The sequence below is a fragment of the Nyctibius grandis genome, chromosome 9, assembly GCF_013368605.1.
Source record: "Nyctibius grandis isolate bNycGra1 chromosome 9, bNycGra1.pri, whole genome shotgun sequence".
Taxonomy (NCBI): Eukaryota; Metazoa; Chordata; class Aves; order Nyctibiiformes; family Nyctibiidae; genus Nyctibius; species Nyctibius grandis.
The window spans coordinates 15988041-16009523 of NC_090666.1; the positions used below are offsets into that span (position 1 = coordinate 15988041).

The window sequence follows — 21483 nt, forward strand, 5'->3', positions numbered from 1 at the left end:
AATATTTATTATATTTTTTAAAAAGAATGAGTAATACTTATTCAGTACTATTTGAGTTGGATTTAGTTTTTGACATTTTGAGTGGGTGACACTGAGCTGACTGCTCACCACTGTGAGAAAAGAGGTCATCCATCTGGCCACTGGACCATGAAGTTTTATTGCAAAATGAAGGCAGGGCATTCAAGGAATAGCATTATGTACATTTATGATGCTTTGTAATAAGGGAAGTCTTTTAGAATATGTTTGGAAATTTCTGAAAGGTATTAATGATGATGTTCTCTCTTGCCATGATACTATTAAACAGGTAACACTGAAGCAATGTGGCATAATAAATAAAGGAGTACCTTAAAATCAGTGTCTGCTCTAACACATTAAGAAAGTAGATTTTCTATGAACTACAGAGGGGAAATATACCAGCTCCATGTCTTTTTAAAGTTATATAGATTGTCTCATCTGGCGATGATCTATATAATTCACACTGTTTTCAGTCTACATCAACAGCTCACAAAAACAAGAGACACTGCTCTGCTGTATTACGAAAAGTAGACCCCAACCTGTATTTTGCAGCAGGTACCCATTTCTGCCGAGCAGCAGGCGCTGTGTTTAATGAGTGGTCTGGTGGGAGCCCTGCAGTACATGCCCACTCGCTCCTGGTCCCTCAGTGAGGTGCCTTCTAACACACGACGAGATATTGCAAAGATCTGATTATTTTTCATAGTGTTAATTTATGACCGTTTAAAAGACATCTTGGCGGTTTTATAATATTTAAACTGCATGCCTAATATAGAAGAAGTAATGAATGGGATCTTCCTTTTCACATTCTGTCCCCTTAGTCAAAGCGACTGATGCTTTATTTAAACAAGGAGTCCCAGACATATCAGTGGAATGACTTGTGGGCAGCAGTTTGTAAGCAAAGTGGCAGGAAGAATGGTTATGTATGTATGTTTTTGTAAGGGTAGCAGGGGTTTGTATTAAGCGGATGCAAATGAGTATCAAGAAAGAGACTGAATTTCTTTAACTTATTGCTTCTTACTTGGCAGATTTTAAAACCAGCATGCTGCAGCAGGATATACTCATCAGGAAATGAGGTGCGCGTTCACTTATGCCATCGTATGGATTGTGGGATTATCAGTATGTTTTGTTTTTAACCTTGCAAGAAGTTTCTATGCCAGCTGCTAAATATTAATATTGCAGTCTGAGTGAACTAACACTGTTTTACTTCATGCCTAAGTACTAGCAATTTCCTGGTGTAATTTGCTTACGTAAAGCGTGAGAAGTCTTCCCTAGGATCAAGTCCTTAAAAACAAGTAAGTCTTGGTTGAAGTATCAGATCACTTCTCTCTGCCAAAAAAAATGTATAGCGGTTACTAAATATATGTCCTGGAACAGACTTATTTAGCAACATACTGATTTTTACTTCAAGTTAATACCAAATTGCTAAGAAACTTGCAGCTATGCTATAGCTGTATACTTGTGGGAGGTGAAGATCTCAGATAATTTGATAGATGTCACTTTAAAAGGAAGAGACAGAATGGGCAATATCTGTGTTGTGCACAGATCTGTAACCTAACATTAGTAATCTATTCCTGCCATTCTCAAATAGAGGGGAAAGTAGGTTAGTAGATGGCCAGGATGTCTCCACACAGCAACCACAAAATGAGCACCATGCCTGGCTGATGAATATTCTTCTTTATATATGCAGAATGCAATATATCTGCAAATCATGATTTTTTTTTTTAAGTAATCAAGGCCATTGTCATACCTAAATTGCACTCCTAAATTAAAAGGCTTTGTTCCAGAACTGACTTTGCCATGTATCTCACATTCTCAGTGAGGGCTGTGTTAGTTTTAAGGAAGGAAAAACTGAAAATTTGTTTTAAATTCCGCTGCATCTGCACTTTAGACTAAACTCAAGATGGAGAGGTACGTTTTGAAAGATGCACAGGTCAGGGTTGGTGCCTAGCTGGGAGCCTCAGCCCGTGAGAGGTGGTGGGGCCTGGGACAGGGCTCCTGCCCGAGTTTCTTTCTACTCAGGTTACGGCTGGTGAGCGAGTAACACCTTCTCCTTCAGGACAACAGCTTCTCTCGGGTCCCCCCGAGTCTCTGCCGCCACATCGTCCTGTTTGGGAAAAGAAAAACACTTGAAACCCGGCAGATCCCTGTCAGCCCCTGGAAGAAAAGCTCCAAAAGCAACGTTCACCCAGGGAAGTGCCCCGTTCAGCCCCGCTGCTACTGCCCGTACTTACCGCAGCAGGTCCCTGGGCTTGTCCCATGCCGGGTGGTGCCGGGTGGCGCGGCCCCAGCCCCGGCGCCTACGGGCTCCGCTCCCCCCCCCGCCCCTTCCTCCGCGCCCACCATGGTGGCGGGGCGCGGAGGAAGGCGCGGCGGCGCCGGTGCGGGTGGACTGGGCCGCCCGGGAGACCCAGACGGAGGGAAGCGCCGCGGCCTCGGGCGAGCCACCTCCTGCCCCGCCGCGGCGGAGCGCTGCCCGCGGCGCGGAAGGTGCGCGCTGGGGCGAGAGCGGGGAGGGAGGTCCCCGCCGCGGGACGGGCGTGCGTGGGGAGGGGATGGTCAGCCGGCGGGCGGCTGCGGGCCGGCCCAGGGCAGGGGCCGGGAGCAGTCATGGAGGCAGGAGCCGGCCAGGGTGCTCAGGCCGCGCCGCGCTGGGCGGCGGGGCCGCGGGGCAGGTGCGTGCGCGGGGGGCGCCGCTCCCCGCCCGCCGCCCCTGGGCTGCTACGGCTCGCCTGGGCGCCGGCGGAGCGCGGCGCTCGCTCGGCTCGCGATCTTGTTTGCGCATGACCCCTCCCCGCCTGCGCCCTCCCCTCCCCGGCGGCAGCGGCGGCGGCGGGGAAGGTTAGCCTCAGACACAGGCGGCTGCTCAGCGGCGGCCGCGGCGACGCAGTGCAGAGGTGCGGGCAGGTTGCGCCGGCCCCGCGCCCCGTCTCGCCCGCGCCCCGCCTGCCTTCGGAGCCCGCTCCCCGCCGGCGGCCTCCCCGCGCCGGTGTCGGGCCGGCCCCCCGGCCATGAGCGCGGCGCTGGGTGTCCCCCCGCCGCGCCGCCTCCCCCGCCGCCCCCGGCGGCTGCCGGGCTCCAGGAAAGTAGCTTGATGAGTGTCCAAAGTAGCAGTGGAAGTTTGGAGGGGCCGCCATCTTGGTCCCGGCTCTCCACGTCCCCACCGAGCCTGCAGGGCTGCTCCGCGGCGGCGGCCTCCCAGCTCCACGGCGCGCCGCCCGGCAAGCCGCCCAAGGAAGGTAACCAGCGCGCCGCGGGGCTGCGCGGGGGGCCCGGCCCTCGGGGAGGGGCCCGGCAGCCGCCGCCGGAGGCCGGTCCCGGGCTGGCGGGGAGCGGTGGCGGGAGAGGCTGGTGCCCCCGGCGGCGGCGGCGGCGGTGCGGGGTCAGCGCTGGGCCCGGCGGCGGCGAGGGGAGCCTCGGGCGCTGGGCGAGCGGGGCCCCGCCGCCCCCGTCCGCGCTTCCCGCTGCCGCTCGTCAGCGCCGCGGCGCCTCGTTGTTCCCCCCGCTTGCTGCCGGGCAGTGGAGAGGGATCGGCCGCGCTCCCTCCGCTCCCGGGCCGTCCGCCCGCCGCCCGTGTCGCCTCCCGCAGCGGCTCTTGTCGGGCGGCCGCTTGCCGCGTCCTCCCCGACATCGGTTCCCCTCCGCCAGCGGCAAAGTAAAAGTGCTGCGCCGGAGGATGCGGCCGTTGTTGCTGGATGGAGGGAGTCGGGCACTTTTGGCATCATGGAGGTGGGGAGGAGAGAGGGGCCGACACCGCAGGCTTCGTCGCCGTGGGGAAGGCGCCCGCGGGAGCGGCCGGTTTTACGGCCAGAAGTGACAGGGCGCCTTACGGCCACCACGGAATGACTGCAACTTTCTCCTGTCCTCCATCACGCCTATGATAATATTTTTCTCCTCCCTCCCCTGCTCCTCCCCTCTTGTGTTACACCGACAGCGACAGCAGGGTGTTGTGGGTGTTTGCAGGGAATATCTGTATGAAGGTTATGAGCAAACAAGTCCCTTTGCTATTCCCTTTCGGGTATTGTCTGGTTTTCCTCCTTGCGTTGAAGTGGATTGCCACAAGATGTAGCAGTTATACAGCTAGTGAATTGCTCGGTACTTTTAGCTAAAATAACTACTTGCTGAACGCCGGTTAGTGGCGGAGGAGAACTTTTATACGCGGATACTTGCATACCGAGCAGTTGTATAATTTTACTTGATTTGCCCCAGTTTAATGAATGCCATGTAGCATCTGCAAAACGTCATCGCCTAGGCAGGAAACTTGCTAACTTAAAATAGAAATAATAGTGCAAATGGGGAGTCTTTGTTTTTCAAGTCTTCCTGTAGCTGCTTGCTTGCTTGCTGCTTTTTTTTTTTTTTTTGGTTGATAAGCAATGTAAGGACTTGGTAACAGGGATTCGACATCCTGAAAACGTATAACGCAGTCTGTGTTTCTCCATTTTCCACGCCAGTAGTTGTCAGACTTGTATCACTCTGTGTCACTTTTGCACATGCTCTGCAGGTAGATTGACATGAAATGCGCTAGAAAATACCTGGAAAGGAATTATGGTATATGTTAAAGATGCTGAGTAAAGTGGCAGGCATTTTGTGCTCATCTTCTCTGGGAAGCTGAAGCTCTTAGAAAAACAACAATCACCGGCCAAATATATAGTTTAAGTTTATCAAGAGTAGGTTTCTTCAGTGTTGCAACACTTGTTATGAATATGCGTGGATGTAATATTCACGTAGAGTGTATACGTGAGATATTTTTGGATGTATTTCAGATACCCAGAATACAAGCCTGAAATGATTATTGCAGCACAGCTTATATATGTATTTATTTTACAGAAAAATGGTGTTCCTTGAGTGCCTCTATTTAGGCAAGGAGAAACATTTTTTGTGAAATTAATTTTTAACGCAATGATGATGATGCTTTTTACTTTTTTCTTTCTTACGGCTTATGCTGTTGGATTTTTCTGGGTGCTATAATTTACATCCTGTAACACAGATTTGGGGGTTACAGAGTAATCAAAACCCTGGTGCGTGCTTGGTGCTATAATGTACCGTATTTGCGCGGTGTTCCAGGGTTGTGGTAATTGTGCGGCCTCACTAGGTAGTTTTGTTTGAAAATCAGCATAAGCTGCCAGCCATGCTTGGATTTATGTTTTGTGTTTATGCTCGTGGGATGTTACCAGCACACCTTACTTTATGTGTGTACATTTTACAATGAAGTAAAATGTACTGCCTGAGAGCAGTAGGCCCTGAAATATAGACACGTCAGTATGTTCATAGACATTGGCTTATATATGTGAAAGAATGATGCCAGATCAAACTAATAAGCGTGCAATATTTGCAGTGCAGTGTATTTATAGGATTTTGTGCTCTCGTCAATTCTGAGCTTGTGATACCTTGTGATGTTAACAGAGGTTATGAGCTTCGGAGCAGTGCACGCGGCTGCCGGCCCGAACTGGATCAGAGCTGTGTTGCTCCTAATGCCTGCGTGGGTTTTGAGTGGGTAATATTTCCAGATACTGTGCATATTGCGCTTGGGCTGCGCTTGTGGCCCAGCCTGGCCTTCCGTTAGAGGATTCGAATCCCTTTGGTTGTTCTCTGCGACAGTCATGCCCACGTTGCCTTTGGATGCACAGGCCTTTACTGAGCGCACCACGTGTGCTGTGTTTTATCCGACCTTACCTGTCATTCACTGTGAAAGTTTGGTGTAAGCCCACGTCTCTCATGTGGGCTTTTAAAGGTTCTGATTTATTAAGAACAGAAACCCACAGCACCCTGATTTAGTAAGTCCTGAAAATATTCTCTGAAGCTCTGATACAGAGAAAGCAAAAAGAAAAGCTCTGGCGTATATAACTGTTGCACAAAGTTATTATTTAAACAAAAATGCAACGCCTTGTCAGTATCAAAAAGGGACTACTTGCAAAATATAGGTGAAATTAAAGAAAATAATCTTTTTTGAAATGCACTACAACATTGCAGCAACATTTTTCATTGGATGTTATCTTTTCCTATATCTTGACTTACAGGGGCATTATGGCTTAGCTGTATAGATTTGAATTTATGTTTTAAGATTTTAAAATGAAAGGACTGGGGTGGACTTGAATACAATTGCATCTGTACACTTTTATTGTACCAGAACTGTCTCTTGTTTGCATTTCAGTATAGCTTGTAAATGTCTGTAGTTCTGTCAGTAGTTTTATGTGCCAATAACATACGCGTGGGATACATGGTTACTTACTCAAGAGCCCCGCAGTAGATGCTATCAGGGGTTTAGGAGGGCTGTTATGCAGTATTATTTTACATACAGTATGTGGTTGAGTGGCTAAGTCTTGTGCCGCAGCTCACATAGTTGCGATCACGCGACTTCACGTTTGAAGTTTTTTGACTTTTGACTGCTTTATGCGTGTAACTAAAAAAGACCGAAGCATGTAGCTGGAAAGTACTGTTCTGTAAACGGGGGATGTTCAGGCCATTGGTGACAGAAGAGATTTAGGGAGACGCATACGAGTGTCTTAGAACAGCTTCTCTTTTGACATTGGGGGCAGTGCCTCAGTGTCTGGTAGTCAAGCATGATGCTTTGCAAGTTATTTTTTGTGTGTGCTGTTGGCTTTGAGCACTTTACTAAAAGCAAAACAGAATGCCAAATACAACTTTGAATTACTACAACACGAATGTGAATTTCATTTTTCAAATTTGAGCCCAAATTAACATATGATGGCAAAATGCTAAATAAACTCACGACATGTATTTGATACTCTTTGAGGAACTAATGTTGTTGGTGTAGCAAATTTTGTTGGTGACTTTTTTTTATTTGATAGATGTATATTATTTGGGTTTATTGTTACCTAAAATGTGATGGTAGTTGTCCGTCTGAGCATAAAGGTACAGTTTATTTCCTCCTTAAGTTTCCCGTCTAGAAAACGTGTCCAGATGCTGGGTTGCGTCATATATGCTACATACAGTATATTAGTCCGTGAACATGAAAGCTACCTGATCTTATTAAAACTTCCAGGGTTTTTTTTCTGTTGTTTACTTGTAGTGTAAAAACTCGGATGCTTTATTTGCCTAACCAGTAAGTTCTCAGTAAGTTTGTTGTTTTTTATCATTTAACTGTAGATTGAGAATGTTATGGATTTGGCTGGTATATGTAGGAGCAGAGAAGAATGGGAACAGTTTGCGTTTAAAGATGATGGTATATTTTTACTTAGGATGAGCACAGCAATCATATAAGATTATTTAGGCCGGCTGTAGCATGAGCAGGTGTTGTATAAGACTTTATGTTGTTCCAGTGATATGCACGGATTCTAGCTTGTGATAGGATCCTTGTTTTTGTTGCAGATGTGTTTCTCATGGTGAGCTGATGCTTATGCCAAATTCTTATGAGATTTTATAGTATGCTCAAATGAGAAATGGGAAAAGATGGCTTTTTTTTTTTTTTTTTAATGTGGGCCCTTGTTTGTATCTAGTTTTCTAAAAGGCAAGTGCTGCGGAGAGTAGAGCAAATTAGTACCTGGCTGATTGTTTTATTTTAATTCTGTTTTAACTTGCCTAGAATGGAATTTCCCATTAACCTATTCCATTTTAAATGGAGAGAGAATCAATATCTTTAAGGACAGGCTGTATTTATTTATTATTATCTCCATTCAAATAAAAACCCTGTTATTTCTCTCATTCTTTTTTTCCCTATAGGTTTTTTTTCTTGTTTGCTTTTACTTTCAGCAAGTAAATTTTTTTCTTAGGCAAGCTGAAGTAAACTTGCTTCTTTGTAATAACTCTGGTCTGCAATTAGTCTTGACATTTCTTTGGATTTTCTTAGAGCCTGGTAATCCTAAATGATTGCAAAATACTGTTGAGACTCCTAGGAAAGACTACTGTGTATAGGTGCATCACAGTCGAAGTTAGGTCTATAGAATTTTGGTGCCTGAAGAATAGAGATTATGGAAATATGACAGGCTTAAATAATCCTTTATGCTTGCTGTGTTCTTGATATAAGGTTGTGTTTTGAATCCCAATCCAGATTACCCCCGTACTAAATTTCTTGCCCCAGTGCTGAATTTTTTACACCAGAAAATGTTGAAGTTAGTAAATTGTGTTTATGCAGTAATTTCCTGAACTGTAGCTCCCCTGAAACATAAAAGCACACAAGGGGGGGGAAAGTTTTGTCTTTATGAACTTCTTTCTATTTGGCTTGGCATGTAAAGGGAAAAAGGGAAATTCGGTTTGCCAAATTGCTCTGAGTGGAGGTGAAGGTGGGTAGAGGAAGAAGAGTGGTCAGGGTTTCTGTTGAGAATGCCAGTGCTTCAGTTGTAATCGCTGACGAGCGGTTAAACGGAAGCTGGCCACCATTATGTAACCCAGTTTCTCAGGTGGGCTTGCAAGTGGAAAACTTCTAATGGTTGCTGAAGATAACAAGGGACGAGTACTGCACTTCATGTTCAGTACTTAAGGATCAAGTTTGGTAGCAGTAGAGAAGGGTTAAGTGAGCATCTGAAAGTATTTTGGATCCTACATTTCCCTTCATCTTTACACTCTCTGTATTGAGATGCATTGTTTGGGATAGAAACTAAGGATCTGCTTCCTTCTCAGGCACCTTCTCTCCAGAGGTCTTTCTCCTTTCTTCGTCCCTGAGCAGAGTGCCAGGATACGCCAGGAGAAAAAATCCTGGCAGACAGCCGTTCCCTGGGGAGGATGCGGTAGGTGGCAGGGACATGAATGCTTGTAAGCTTTAATCGACCTCAGTCAAACTTTGTCCCAGATGAGGAGAGCGAAAGGGCTTAAGTGAGGTTGGATGTGCTGAAGATTGGTGGGGGAAGGCTGGGGCTGCGCGAGCCTTTGGGAGTGGGTCCATGCTGGAGGGATTGACTGAAATCAGAGTGATTATATTACTAATTTTAATCATGACTTAAATCAGCAAGCAGGAAATCCTGATTAAATAATTGTTTTTAATTTTATTTTGCATTTGTGCTTAATTATTTTTCCTAAAGAAAAGTTGATTCTAATTGGTCTAATTTGATCATGCCTCTTGCTAGGCAGGAGGGTACGCATCTATGTGCATTTTTTTTAAGTGGTTATGCAGCTTAGATTCTTAATGTTTAAGAAACATAATTCCCCATACTTTAGACAGCTTTTAGCTAACTTTATTAGCTAAATAAAATGAATCCTAATTGTGCTAGATACATAAGAAGAAACAAATATATCCAAATATGTTCTGCATTTAAACCAGATTAAGTAGAATTGTCTGTAGTTCGTGAAGCGAGTCAGTTATTTCTAGTCTCTGCACCTTGCGACATTCAGAATTAATAGATGAAATCCAGTCACTCTTCCTTCTTGTTCATGATTTGGAAAAGAAAGCCAGACTTCCCTGCTTTCTAGTTGTCAGTTGCTCTCTAGCAGTTCCGAGTGAACCAACTATTGGAGTGGTTGAACAAGTGAAAATGGCAGAAGCGGTTCCTGGCAAAAGCCAGTTGAGTGCTTCAGAGCTCCGGTTTGCAGCTCAACGGCGGCTTCCAGCTACGTGGTGGCTTGGCTGCCAGCAGGGCATTAAAGTTTATATCATTTGAATCTATTTTTCCTTTGTATGAATTTAATACATCATAAACTTTAAACCTCACCATAGATTCTTATCGCTCCAAATTTAGCTTAAACGTTTAACGCTGGAGTGGATTTTTAAAACAGGCAAATAAGAAAAATTATCCACCCTGTGCTCAAAAGACCTTTTAGCTTTAGCTGGAGAGGCTCTGAGGCCAACAAGTGTCCTCCAAGGATTTAGAGGGAAAGCTGGGGGTTGTTGGATGATTACACGGCTGTGACGGGAATCTGGTCACTGTGGAATGGGAAACAATTTACCGGAGCTTTTATGTGAAACTGCACGTCACAGAGAAGGTCAGTATTCCCTGAGACCGCCTCCGCTTGCAGCAGGAGCATTAAGCAATGTATCTTGCCTCATCATATCTGCAGAGTTTTAAGTGGGTGGAAACTTAAAGGCCGCGGTGCTTTCTTTATAACGTCCTTAAGAACAAAGCACTCTGAACTTCAGATTTTAAGAGATGAGGATGGCGGTAAGAAGCTCCAGAGTGCCTTTTACAGGAAATGAAGCCAGACAATAATTACTTGTAGATTGACAAGTACTGCATTCCCTTTCCTTTGGACTTCTAATACAGCTATACCTATAAGAGAAAAGGAGGAAAAGTATCTTTTTTTGAGGAATAACAGGAAATCTTGGTGCTTTTAGAAAAATCCATTGTATGATGTCACAGGCACCCAACCTTTTAGATATTTAACTAATTTTATGACTGTACCTTGATCTCAAAGCATATAGATGCTTCAAGCACTGTGTCCTGCAGCTGTAGCTTCTGGTGGATTGCAGATTTTTTTTTTTTTTTTGTAAGTAATAGAACCTCTGAACTATATGTGTATGGGCAACAAATTGGAAAGTAATGTTAAATATACAAATAAATATTTAAGTTGTACTCTTCATAACTCCTGTAAGTCTGAAAGAATATAATTTTGATCCTGGTCTTCACTCTGTGAGTCTTTGATGCCCTTGGGATCACGCAGCTTTAACAGCAGAGTTGTGTCCCATTTCCCTTCTCCACCACTGAACTCTTGGAGATCTTGATTTTATGGAGACAAACTCAGATGATGCTACAAGTAAGGTTTCTAATACTTCTTTGTTTCACTCCTGTGGCTTAGGCTAATCAGACCTGTACACTGCATGGCTGTACTTGTTAAGTATGGTTTTTTTCTAGTTAATGCTGTGTTCTCATAGATTCCGCAGTTTTGTCCTAAATTTTGCAGCTGTACTTCAGCCAAAGCTTTTTTTTTTTTTGGGTGCCCTAATACCCTCTTTCTAGCTGTTTGGGTCCTCAGGGAGGTTGTGGTCTTTGCTATTTCTTAGCTTGTTCCTAGTAAAAGTGATGAGAGAAGTAGTGTCCTTTAACAAGTTGATATTTTCCTTATAAAGCAATTGAAAATAAAATCCACACATTATTAATAATATTCTCTTTAACATCAGTAGAAACATGTATTTTTAAATTAATATGTACAGAATTATAATTAAAAATATGTTTGTTTAGACGGAACACTTTTTTTGGTTAATGCTGGTGACTTACAGCAAGCTTTATATTTTTCTAAGTGATATCATTGTAAAGACCAACTGTATTTGCACATACAAGATTGTAATGAAACCAGTTCTCTTAATAAATATGTTGTATGCATGGTGAAAAATGGAGTAACTTTGAAATAGCTTTGTTTTTTTATCTTTTACAAATATGTTAGTTTATGTAGGAAAACATTTTGCAGGTATTATGCTGGAGGTCTTAATTTATTGGCAAATTCTTTTAGTCTTGGTGGGTAATGACCTGTTTTTAACAGTTCTGTTAAAAGTTGTATTAAAAGATGTAACAGAAGTTTTGAAACTTTTCGAAGTAAAAGTCCTTTGTGTTATTTTTTCGTAATGTTCCTCTTAACTGTCTTTTGCCTTCCTTTTAAATAAGAGCTCTTATCTGAATCACAGAATCACAGAATGTTAGGGATTGGAAGGGACCTCGAAAGATCATCTAGTCCAATCTCCCTGCCGGAGCAGGATTACCTAGATCACGTCACACAGGAACGCGTCCAGGTGGGTTTTGAATGTCTCCAGAGAAGGAGACTCCACAACCTCTCTGGGCAGCCTGTTCCAGTGTTCGGTCACCCTCACCATAAAGAAGTTTTTCCTCATATTTAAGTGGAACCTCCTGTGTTCCAGCTTGCACCCATTGCCCCTTGTCCTGTCAAGGGATGTCACTGAGAAGAGCCTGGCTCCATCCTCATGACACTTGCCCTTTACATATTTATAAACATTAATGAGGTCACCCCTCAGTCTCCTCTTCTCCAAGCTAAAGAGACCCAGCTCCCTCAGCCTCTCCTCATAAGGGAGATGTTTAACCCCTTAATCATCTTTGTGGCTCTGCGCTGGACTCTCTCTAGCAGTTCCCTGTCCTTCTTGAACTGAAGGGCCCAGAACTGGACACAATACTCCAGATGCGGCCTCACCAGGGCAGAGTAGAGGGGGAGGAGAACCTCTCTCGACCTGCTGACCACACCCCTTCTAATACACCCCAGGATGCCATTGGCCTTCTTGGCCACAAGGGCACACTGCTGGCTCATGGTCATCCTGTTGTCCACTAGGACCCCCAGGTCCCTTTCCCTTACGCTGGTCTCCAACAGGTCTGTCCCCAACTTGTACTCACACATGAGGTTGTTCTTACCCAGATGCAGGACTCTACACTTGCCCTTGTTATATTTCATTAAATTTCTCCCCACCCAACTCTCCAGCCTGTCCAGGTCTCTCTGAATGGCTGCGCAGCCTTCCGGTGTGTCAGCCACTCCTCCCAGTTTTGTGTCATCAGCGAACTTGCTGACAGTGCACTCTATTCCCTCATCCAAGTCATTAATGAATATATTGAATAGCACTGGTCCCAGTACCGACCCTTGAGGGACTCCGCTAGACACAGGCCTCCAACTGGACTCTGTCCCATTGACCACCACTCTCTGGCTTCTTTCCTTCAGCCAGTTCACAATCCACCTCACTACCCGATCATCCAGACCACACTTCCTCAGTTTAGCTGCGAGGATGCTGTGGGAGACCGTGTCAAACACTTTACTGAAATCAAGATAGACCACATCCACTGCCATTCCTCTTCTAGGAGGAATGGCAGAAATATTTGATGACAACTAAGCCTACATTTGCTGCCCTTTGAACTAGAATTTATAGCGTATAGCAAATGATCACACTTTGTCTTAGTTTAAATCTGGTATTTAGAAGATACTGTGTTCAACATCATACACAGTCCATTAAAGGAACATGTGTTTCAAGCTTCCTCTTTCTTTACGTACAGCACTGTGCATACTACAGTATGATGTCCGTTCTTCAGGATAACTTTTTATTGGAATAATCACATTTAAATACCACATATATTAACGTGATTCATAGCTTATTTATAACACCTTGATTTCTGTAGTGATTGATAAGTTTTAAGATCATCCCCAAAGACCACAAAATCTTGACTTAGGTTTTCTGATCATCCAATCCCTTCTGGCTTCTTCAAGGTTTTATCTAATTTTTTTTTTTCAGGACAGAATCCCTTCTTCTCTGTGCTTTGTTATTGCTAAGGTATATCCAGGACCATGTCCTGCTTCCCTTTCCCAGCTCTTTTCCCCCTTGTCTTCCCTTCACCAGTGAGGTGAGAATTTACACTGTGGTGAGAACTTACACTCCTGCTCCGGCAGGGTGATTGGACTAGATGATATTTCAAGGTCCCTTCCAATCCCTAACATTCTGTGATTCTGTGAGAAGAGTGGTGGTGGTCTAGGTGGTGTGATGATCTTCATAAGGTACTTCTTTTGTTTTAATTGTGGTGGTGGGGATTATAGGTTATTAAGGGTGGGTTTATCGGTATTAGTCACTAGGGTTTTTGTTTGGTTTTTGTTTCTTTTTCAAGTGGTTATTCCTTGAGCTGCCTGGTGTTTGGGCGTGGCTGCTGTGTGTCTTTGATACATGTTTTAGAAACTTTTTGATTACTAGTGTTGCATTTTACTTTCAGTAGTTCTATTCACAGTACTGAATTATGGTAAAATGCTATCTTGCAAGTTTTCTACAAGCTTTAACTTTGAGTAAAGTGGAGTAATTCTCGTTATAGTACCTTTGTATTTGGTGTTATGAAGGGCCATTATGAGGAGTGGGATTTTTATATTTTGAAGTTAGTATAGGATACAAATAGAAGTAATTCCTGAAGATGCAGGTTTAGAATTTTTAAAGCACAAAGTGCTTTTTTACAAAAAGCTCTTTTTGCTATACATGTTATTGCCTCAGTATGTGATTACTTTTTGTGAAGTTCATTGCCTATTTAATTTACCTCTGCTTACTTAATCAGATTGCATATTACCTCTTACTAATTAAATTGTATTATTAAATGATTGTGATACCCCTCCCAGGCATTATTAGTAACACCAGTATTCAAACTATGAAAGGCAAATGCCACAGTCTTTGCTTCCATGTTAGATGGTATTTTGTATTCTGCATCCATAGATATACATTTTTCAGTCCCTTGCTTGATACATGCTGTCACGTCCAGAATGTCCAAGTGGTTAGTATTAAGGAAGAGGCAATTTTATGTGTCATGCATGCACACACTTTTATATATACACAAAATGTGTGTGTGAAGTCTTGATGAGCTGTCTCTTTAGTCATTAGGAATACTAATCTTGTTGTTAGGACCCCCCATCCCCCACAGCAGTCTCATAAACAAGCTCAGCTTACACAAAAACTTCATCTGCTTTTTAGTAAAAATGTTCTAAATTCCTGTTGTCTCTTATTACATACTTCTTAAAAACTTGTTTCATTTTTTTCAAATATGTCATTTTGTTAAACCCGCTGATGAGTATTGGAGATGATACAGAATTTGGCTGCTAGACTAATCGTGCTAGTTTTGCCATATCTTGAATTTTAGCTTTATATATTGCTGTTTGGTTTTGAACAGAAGACTAGAAACGTGTAGTGTTCACAAAAAAAACCAGTCTGGTTGTATATTAGATTATATATTAATATTATATTTCTTTTATTTTTCTCCCCATTTGTTATACTTTGCAACATATATCTTAATTTGGGAATGAAATATTTAAGCAACGACAACAGAATACTTTCCAGTAAATGACCTTAATGGTGAATTCACCCCCCCCCCTCCAATGTCGTGTGATTGAAAGTTGACCTGATTTGTTCTCCTGGCTAAATCGCAACGTGCTGTTCTGTCCGAGCCTTTCACTCATTTTTCTCTTCTAGAGAAGTGCAAACAAGAGGCACCAGTCTCTGCCAGCGTCTGACACCACATTCCTGCTGTTTTCCTTAAATCTCTCTTTTTCTTCAAGTTTGTTCGTACCAAAAAAAGAGAGAGAACCTGGTATTTTTCCTTTTTTGTTGTTGTTCTTACAGCTTTTGAAATCCCATCTTTCTAAGGGAAATGAGTGACAAGGCAGCAGTCCAGTGACTGTCAGAAGCTGCAGAATTTGGCGGTGCATCGCCATCCCTGTGGCTCTCCGGGAGGGGTGTGTGCTCTCTCCTAGACCAGGTCCCTCAGCCCTACCTCCTCCCACCAATGCTTTCCCTGCCTGACTAGTGCTGGGCCACAAGGGTGACTGACCTCCAGTCTCCTTCTGCTCCTCTGCTTCCCCTGTGCTTCTCTAAACTGTCATTTTCCTCCTCAAATCACGGTCCTCGTGCTCAGCTTTCAGTTGTGCATGTTGTTGATTTTGCTGGAGAGAGAGTAATCTTTGATAAAGGGAGCAGGTCAATGCAGTAGGAGCAGGAACCTTCCGGGCGTTCAAGCGTTGACCGCCTGTGCTCAGCTGGAGGTGTGCTTGGTGACACGGTTTTGCAAGGATGTAGATGGGAGTCTCTCCTCTCCTGTCCCGTGGTGTGTCACCACGTGGGAGCTCTCCTGCTGTAGAGCTGGCAGCGATGCTGAGCGCTTCATGCAGTTAGGAGTTCATAGCCATGGGTGACTGTGTCTAGAAAGACTGTAGAGGAACGTTGATTTATCTTGGGTGTCAAAATTCTGCTTGACCACCAGTTACCACTTGAGAAGAGGTAAAATCCAGTTTTAAAGTTGTTGTGGATAAAAGTCCAAATGAGGGGCTTTTCGGAAATAACAGATTTTGTTAGTATTTTTTCACTATTTAATAATGGAAATTCCTGATGTTTTTTAGGTTTAAGTCAAGACAGGTCATTACAATTGCTTTTGGTTACATCCATTGAGTCATTGAATCTGTTGGGTTTGTTGTATGAATAATCCAAAGGTACTGAGCGGAAGAGTTTATTTCTGGCAAAATAAGACATTTTTAGTAAAAGTTCTCTCATTTGGTAAATAATCGTGTTAGCAAGTAGTACTCGCAGGACAGTATTTGTGAAAGCAGTAAGTGAAAATAGTGTATTAGTGAATCGGGTAACTACCAAAACAGGTAGTGTGACTAGCTGCTAGGGATGTAAAAGGGTTTCATTTAGAGACTAGACTGATTTTTTCCTGACAGTTATACCAAAACCTGCATGGGGTACTCAATCATTTGTGTTTGCGTGTGCCACCTCGTATTTAGAAGTTTTTCTGTGTGTAGACTTTTCATCATACGTGCACATTAACTGTGGCAGTGCGGTACCTGCAGCAGCTGCTGCCTCTGGGGACACGTGGTGGCTCCCACTGGGCACGGGCAGAGCGAGGAGGGCGGCCTCCAACTTGCCGCCTTCTTATTCCCTGGGAACTGCTGTTGGCAAAACTTTTTCTTTCCTGATATGCTTTTATTCAGTTGCTTTTACTAGTTTTAAATTTCAGCTGTCTTTTCGTTGCTGAGATAGCCTGCTCAAGGAGTGGGCCTGGGCCCAGGCCCGCTGAGGGAGGGAGTGCGGTGTGTGCAGCAGGTACCCCTGCATGTCTGCAGACTCGTCAGAGTTTTAACCTGGTCTGACTGTACAGGCACTGGTCTCATTTGGACTGTCTGCCTTTTCTAGCTGATGGAGGTGAGCCTGGCTTGGTTCTGGATCCTTTATGTCTATTATAGATTCACTGATAGATTTATTCAGTTTTTAAAAAATACTCCATGTGGTTAGCTTGGTGTTTAGTTACCTCTCAAGTCAGAAGTGTGGAAGCAGTCATGTTAAATGCACGCCGGGTGAAACACATCCCAGTTTGTCCACTGTTGGGAAGGTGTGCTGCTACCGCCCGGTAGCACTGGCTGTTCTCTCTCTGTCAAATCAGCTGTGGAAGTAGGCTCTGGGAGGCCTGCTTCAGCCATCCAAGGAGTTTCATGGTCCTCCCTTGCCTCTGTTGTGAGCTATATAAAGGAGAGGTCCTGCTTTATCTCCTGTCAGTTGGGGAAGAGAACTTGGATCACGCTTGGTTTTGCTTAAATTACAGCCCCAGTGGTCCACAGAAGCCAGTGTAGCGTCCTTATCCTTTAACTAAGAAGAAATGTGGTTGGTTCTATGGGGCGACAAGGACTATGCAGCTGAGTGTTCAGGTGCTTCTATGTGGTGGGTGATGTTAATTGCACATAAGTATTTTTTGTTGGTGTCTTGAAATATGCTTTGAATATATACCTGAATATTTTTTTTAAATTTGCAATATCAAAGACTTTTAACTGTGCCCTTTCCTAATTTCTGGTTGCCCTCAGGGCTTTAACTGCATTTATGTTACGAAACTTTATTCACGTGATCGCAGACTTTGTTCCATGAAGTCTGTTCTTCGCTCAGTCTGCAATATGGACAGTTGTCAGGAAGGGACTGTGTTGAAAAGAATGAGAATCCCTTCTTTCTTTCTTCTAAAACTTGAATGAAAGTGATAGTATAGCAGAAAAGAAAGCTAGTTTAAAATTAGGCAATGAGTGCTGCATAGGAGAAACGGCTGTAATGCAAATTTCTTTGAAGATAATGCTGAGCAACACTAAAACTGAATTTTTGATGGATGATTACATAGGATGTTTCTTTGTGAGCTGAGTGGGTGCTGAATTTTTAAAAATGTTCAGTATACAAAGTTGCAACTGAATTTAATGTATCCTGTTGGTATCAACAGTCTTAGTAGCTGTGCTGTAAGAAGAATGAGTACGCAGTTTAAAATATTTTTCCCCTTAGCCCTAAACCTGATTTTTCACTGTGTGATTTCGTATGGGTCTCATTTTTTCCCTGTCCATAGAATGGGAGCAATGCTGCAAGGTCCTAGAAAAATGTAGATACAGTCTTTAACATGTCAGCTTTGTGTGTGTGTAATGTATCTATTTAGAGCTGTGTTCTGGGAGGCTCCTCCCTGCAAGGGACTTTGAGGAAATTAGTTTCTTCCCCTATTCAGCAAAGCTTGGATTGTCTTGTGAGTTCAGAGGCTGCTGGTTGCATTGTAAATTTAAAAAAAAAAAAAAAGAAAACCCACAAAAACGTAAGGAACAGTATCTGGTAGCCTTATTCTTTGAGCACCAGCTAGCTTCTAGACAAGGTCCCTTCAAGAGAAAAATAGCCATCTCACAGGTAGCGTGACCCTACTCAGCACGGGCACAGGGTCCCCATTGATTGAGTTGCCTGGTGGTGTGGTGGTTTCTCACAAAGCCTGTGATTGTGCAGTCTAAATCTCTTAATGTAAGTTATTTTGTTTCAATTTTTAGTATTTCCTATGCTGTGTGCACCATACAGGTGTTTTGAAAGGAGGAAACTGACAGTGTTAATTGAGGTTAATACCTTTTTTTTTTCTTAAAATGGTGTAGTTCAAAAGCCAAAATAGTTCATGAGTCTTGTGGTTACAGTTAGAGGTGAATTTACTGTCCCAGTTTAATCTTAGAAGTGTAATAAGCTTTTTTGCGTGTTTGATGTTAAACTGTGGCCTCTTATGTAAGTATGTGGGGGTTGAAGTTATAGTCGATCACAATGTTATGAGTGAAATAGACTAATAGATTTGGAAAGACTTAAGATTTTTGGTTTAATTTCTTACTCGTAGCATGTAATGGCAAGAAAAATACAGGTTAAGAGTTATGTGCTGTGATCAGCACTTTGTCATATCCTCTGTGCTCCAGGGAGTGGAGCGCTCACCTCGGCCTCGAGGGTCAGTGGGCTGTCTGCGCCGGGGAGCCTTTGAGGATCTTGAGGGCAGAAATGGCAGTAGGACGTGCAGAAGTAAGGAGATTAGGAAGTTCAGAGAATTAACAACTGAAACACACTCCTATTGACACAAATACAGCTTTCAAATACCAAATGACTGGTATTATAACTCAGCAAAATAAAATACATTTATTCTGTGAAATTGTCGGGGCTTTTTGGACTGCCTTTCTACCCTATAGGTAACATCCAGATAAATTTATATGAGGAAAAGGTGCACAATTTATATTTTTTCCTTCATGGTTTACTTTTTCTGAGGAGTGAGGGTAAGAACCAAAAGCCCTGTGGGAAGGAGCATTGCTTGCTTTCTTCCTGCTCGGTAGGTAACCTCTGCTTTCGACTTCCTTTTCACTCCTTCCTTAGATAGCAGAAACTACTGTTTATTTTTGATATGTACAAAAGGCCTGTGCCATTTTAAATTCTTGCAGAACAGCCATTTCGTGGACTCAAGCATTTAGAGCTCCCGGTTTGTTTCCTTATAACTGAATGCAGCAAATGAAATTTGCTGTACTCTCTGGTATTTCTCTAGGTAGACGTTTCTTCTTCAGGACTGCTCCAGGCTTTTAGTGCTTTTCGGCATAGAAATAGATAGAGAGATGGAAAGTAGTGAGCTTTTGTTCAGAGTGTGATGCACTTTTTGAGAGTATCAGAAAACTGGTGTTATCTTGTGACCTATTAGTCTGCATTGCCAACAAGTGACCCATGAACTTGCAGTGTGCTGCTCCCTGCCTCTTCCCCAAGGGGATAGGGAGCATCTGGTTTTGCAGCAAATGAAGCTGAAATGGGCAAATTCTGCTTCTCTCTTTCTGTTTGGATACCTTTTACAGAGGTACCTGGAAGCAACAGTAATTGCTGCAGATTCCTCTACATAGAGATGAAGAGGGAGCTGGTAAAGTAGGCAGGCGGCACGTCACCTGCATCTGTGCAGCCCGGGCTGTATTGGTTTTTATCTCTTTTGACATAATCTTGTGTTCAAGGCAGATGTTTGCTACCTAGGAAGGCAGTTTTAATGTTCCTGACACAGATGTTGTCTAACTTTGGTCAAGATATTAGGTACTTTCTGTAAAATACAAATAGGCTTTTCTTACCTTATAGGGGGATTGTAAGCATAAACTTCTTGTCTGTGTATTGTAAATTTGTTTATCGATCGTAGTAGTAGTACAGTGCAATACAGCAACACTGTTACTGCCCTATGGAACACTAACAAGGACTTTTTTACTTTGATCGAGGTTCTCCAGTAGACTAAAGCAATCCAAAGGGATGCTATCGTATTTTCTGCTAACCTTTCTTCTAACTTGATAGCCTACAATCATAAAGCAATGCATTTAGGGTCATTTTTCCTTAACCAGAACATTGTTCTTAACTCTGAAGAAAGAAAAGTTACCGCTTTTGGCCTTTGATTCATTACAACTGTGTGTAATGAATCTTACCTTTCCAGGAGGAAGCTGCATGGAACCTCCATGTGATTGTTTAAGGCTTTATGGGAGACTTTAGAGCGGTTAGTATCACGTTTATGCAGGCACAGACTATAGTGGTCAAAGATGACAGGAAACATCAGAAGGATGTATTAGTTGGCTACCCAGTTGCTGCCAAAACTGACGGTTATCTTGAACAAAACTTTATTAAAAGCACTTTAAATGAGTGCTTTGTTCTCTGATTATTCCGTCGCTGTAGCAGATGTTCAAATCAGATGCTGCCATTAAAAAAGTTTTACTGAAGATGCACTTGTTTTTCAGTATCTGTACATTTGTTCTAAATGGACTAAATGCTTAGAGCAGTACTTTAGACAGCGAGAGTCAACTAGTCAATAAACCTGCTCTCGGGTATCTCTGCCTTTAGCTGTGAAGAGTGCAAAATGGTCAGTGAAGACTATGTTAACAAACCTACTTGTTTCTTTGAAACACTCTGGCTCTGCCAGTTTGCTATTAAATGGTAGAAGTTGTTGGTGTTGAAAAGCCACCAGAATCCTTCTGCCAAATCAGAACCTGCTCTTTGATTGCTCTTGGCAGTTCAGAATAATCTAGAGAATAATTGCAAGTGAGTAATCCAGGTTTTTAAAAACCAGGAAAATATGACACTTCGGATTACATAGCAACAAGTTTTAAAGGAATGGATACCATTCCTTGTAACAAACATGTTCAGGATATCACCCATCTAGTTTGTATATGTTCAGAGTGTTGACTTCTTTGTCAGACTCGTTCTGCATATGGTATTGTAGCCAACAACTTGGGAAATCTGGTTTTAGCAAATTTTTTATCATTTAAGTTCTTAGTTGTATGAGTTAAGAATAATCTTTTTAAGCAGGACATTTTCAGAAGGGATATTATTCACTGATGCTACTTTTCTGTGGAATATTTTTTGTAGTGGCTTTTCTGTTTGATTGATAGAGGAGGGCTCTCATGATGGGGAAAGATCTTGCAGTTTGGGATTTTGACATAGGAAGTACACTCTGATCTTACCTAACTCAACATTGTTTTTAAGAGCCTAGAAGGGATTACTGGACACAGAGAGGGATTTTTGGATGTAGGGAATTCTTTCTCCAAGTGGACTGTTCTGCTTTTGAGCACAGCAGATGTTTCTGTTACTATGCCCATGAACTGAGCTGTTGAATTCCGTTTTTGTCTAGTTAAGGTGTGTGGAGGAGAGGAGAAAATACAGAGATAGCAATCTTCAAAATGTAGCATCCTTACTGCTGTTGAGGGGTGACAATTCCAAGATAAACAGCTTTCAAGGTACTGGTAATATACTGCATGTTCTTTCAGTTGTCCTTTTTCCCTTCATTCATCACGCTAAATGCGATTCAACAGACTCAGTAAGGA

At 43.1% G+C, this 21483-nt stretch overlaps 1 protein-coding gene across 2 annotated transcripts in view; it reads left to right on the plus strand.

Moving 5' to 3' along the window:
- Positions 1–3024: 3024 nt before the first annotated feature.
- The window catches only part of TLK1 (tousled like kinase 1), an 82373-nt gene continuing 63914 nt past the window's right edge, over positions 3025–21483 (plus strand). Inside the window, exon 1 of one of the 2 annotated variants that reach the window (XM_068407349.1) lies at positions 3025–3251. In XM_068407349.1, coding sequence (XP_068263450.1) covers positions 3107–3251 — 145 coding nt within the window. In that variant the 5' untranslated portion in view covers positions 3025–3106. The remainder of the gene's footprint in view (positions 3252–21483) is intronic. The other variant, XM_068407348.1, reaches the window with a different exon arrangement.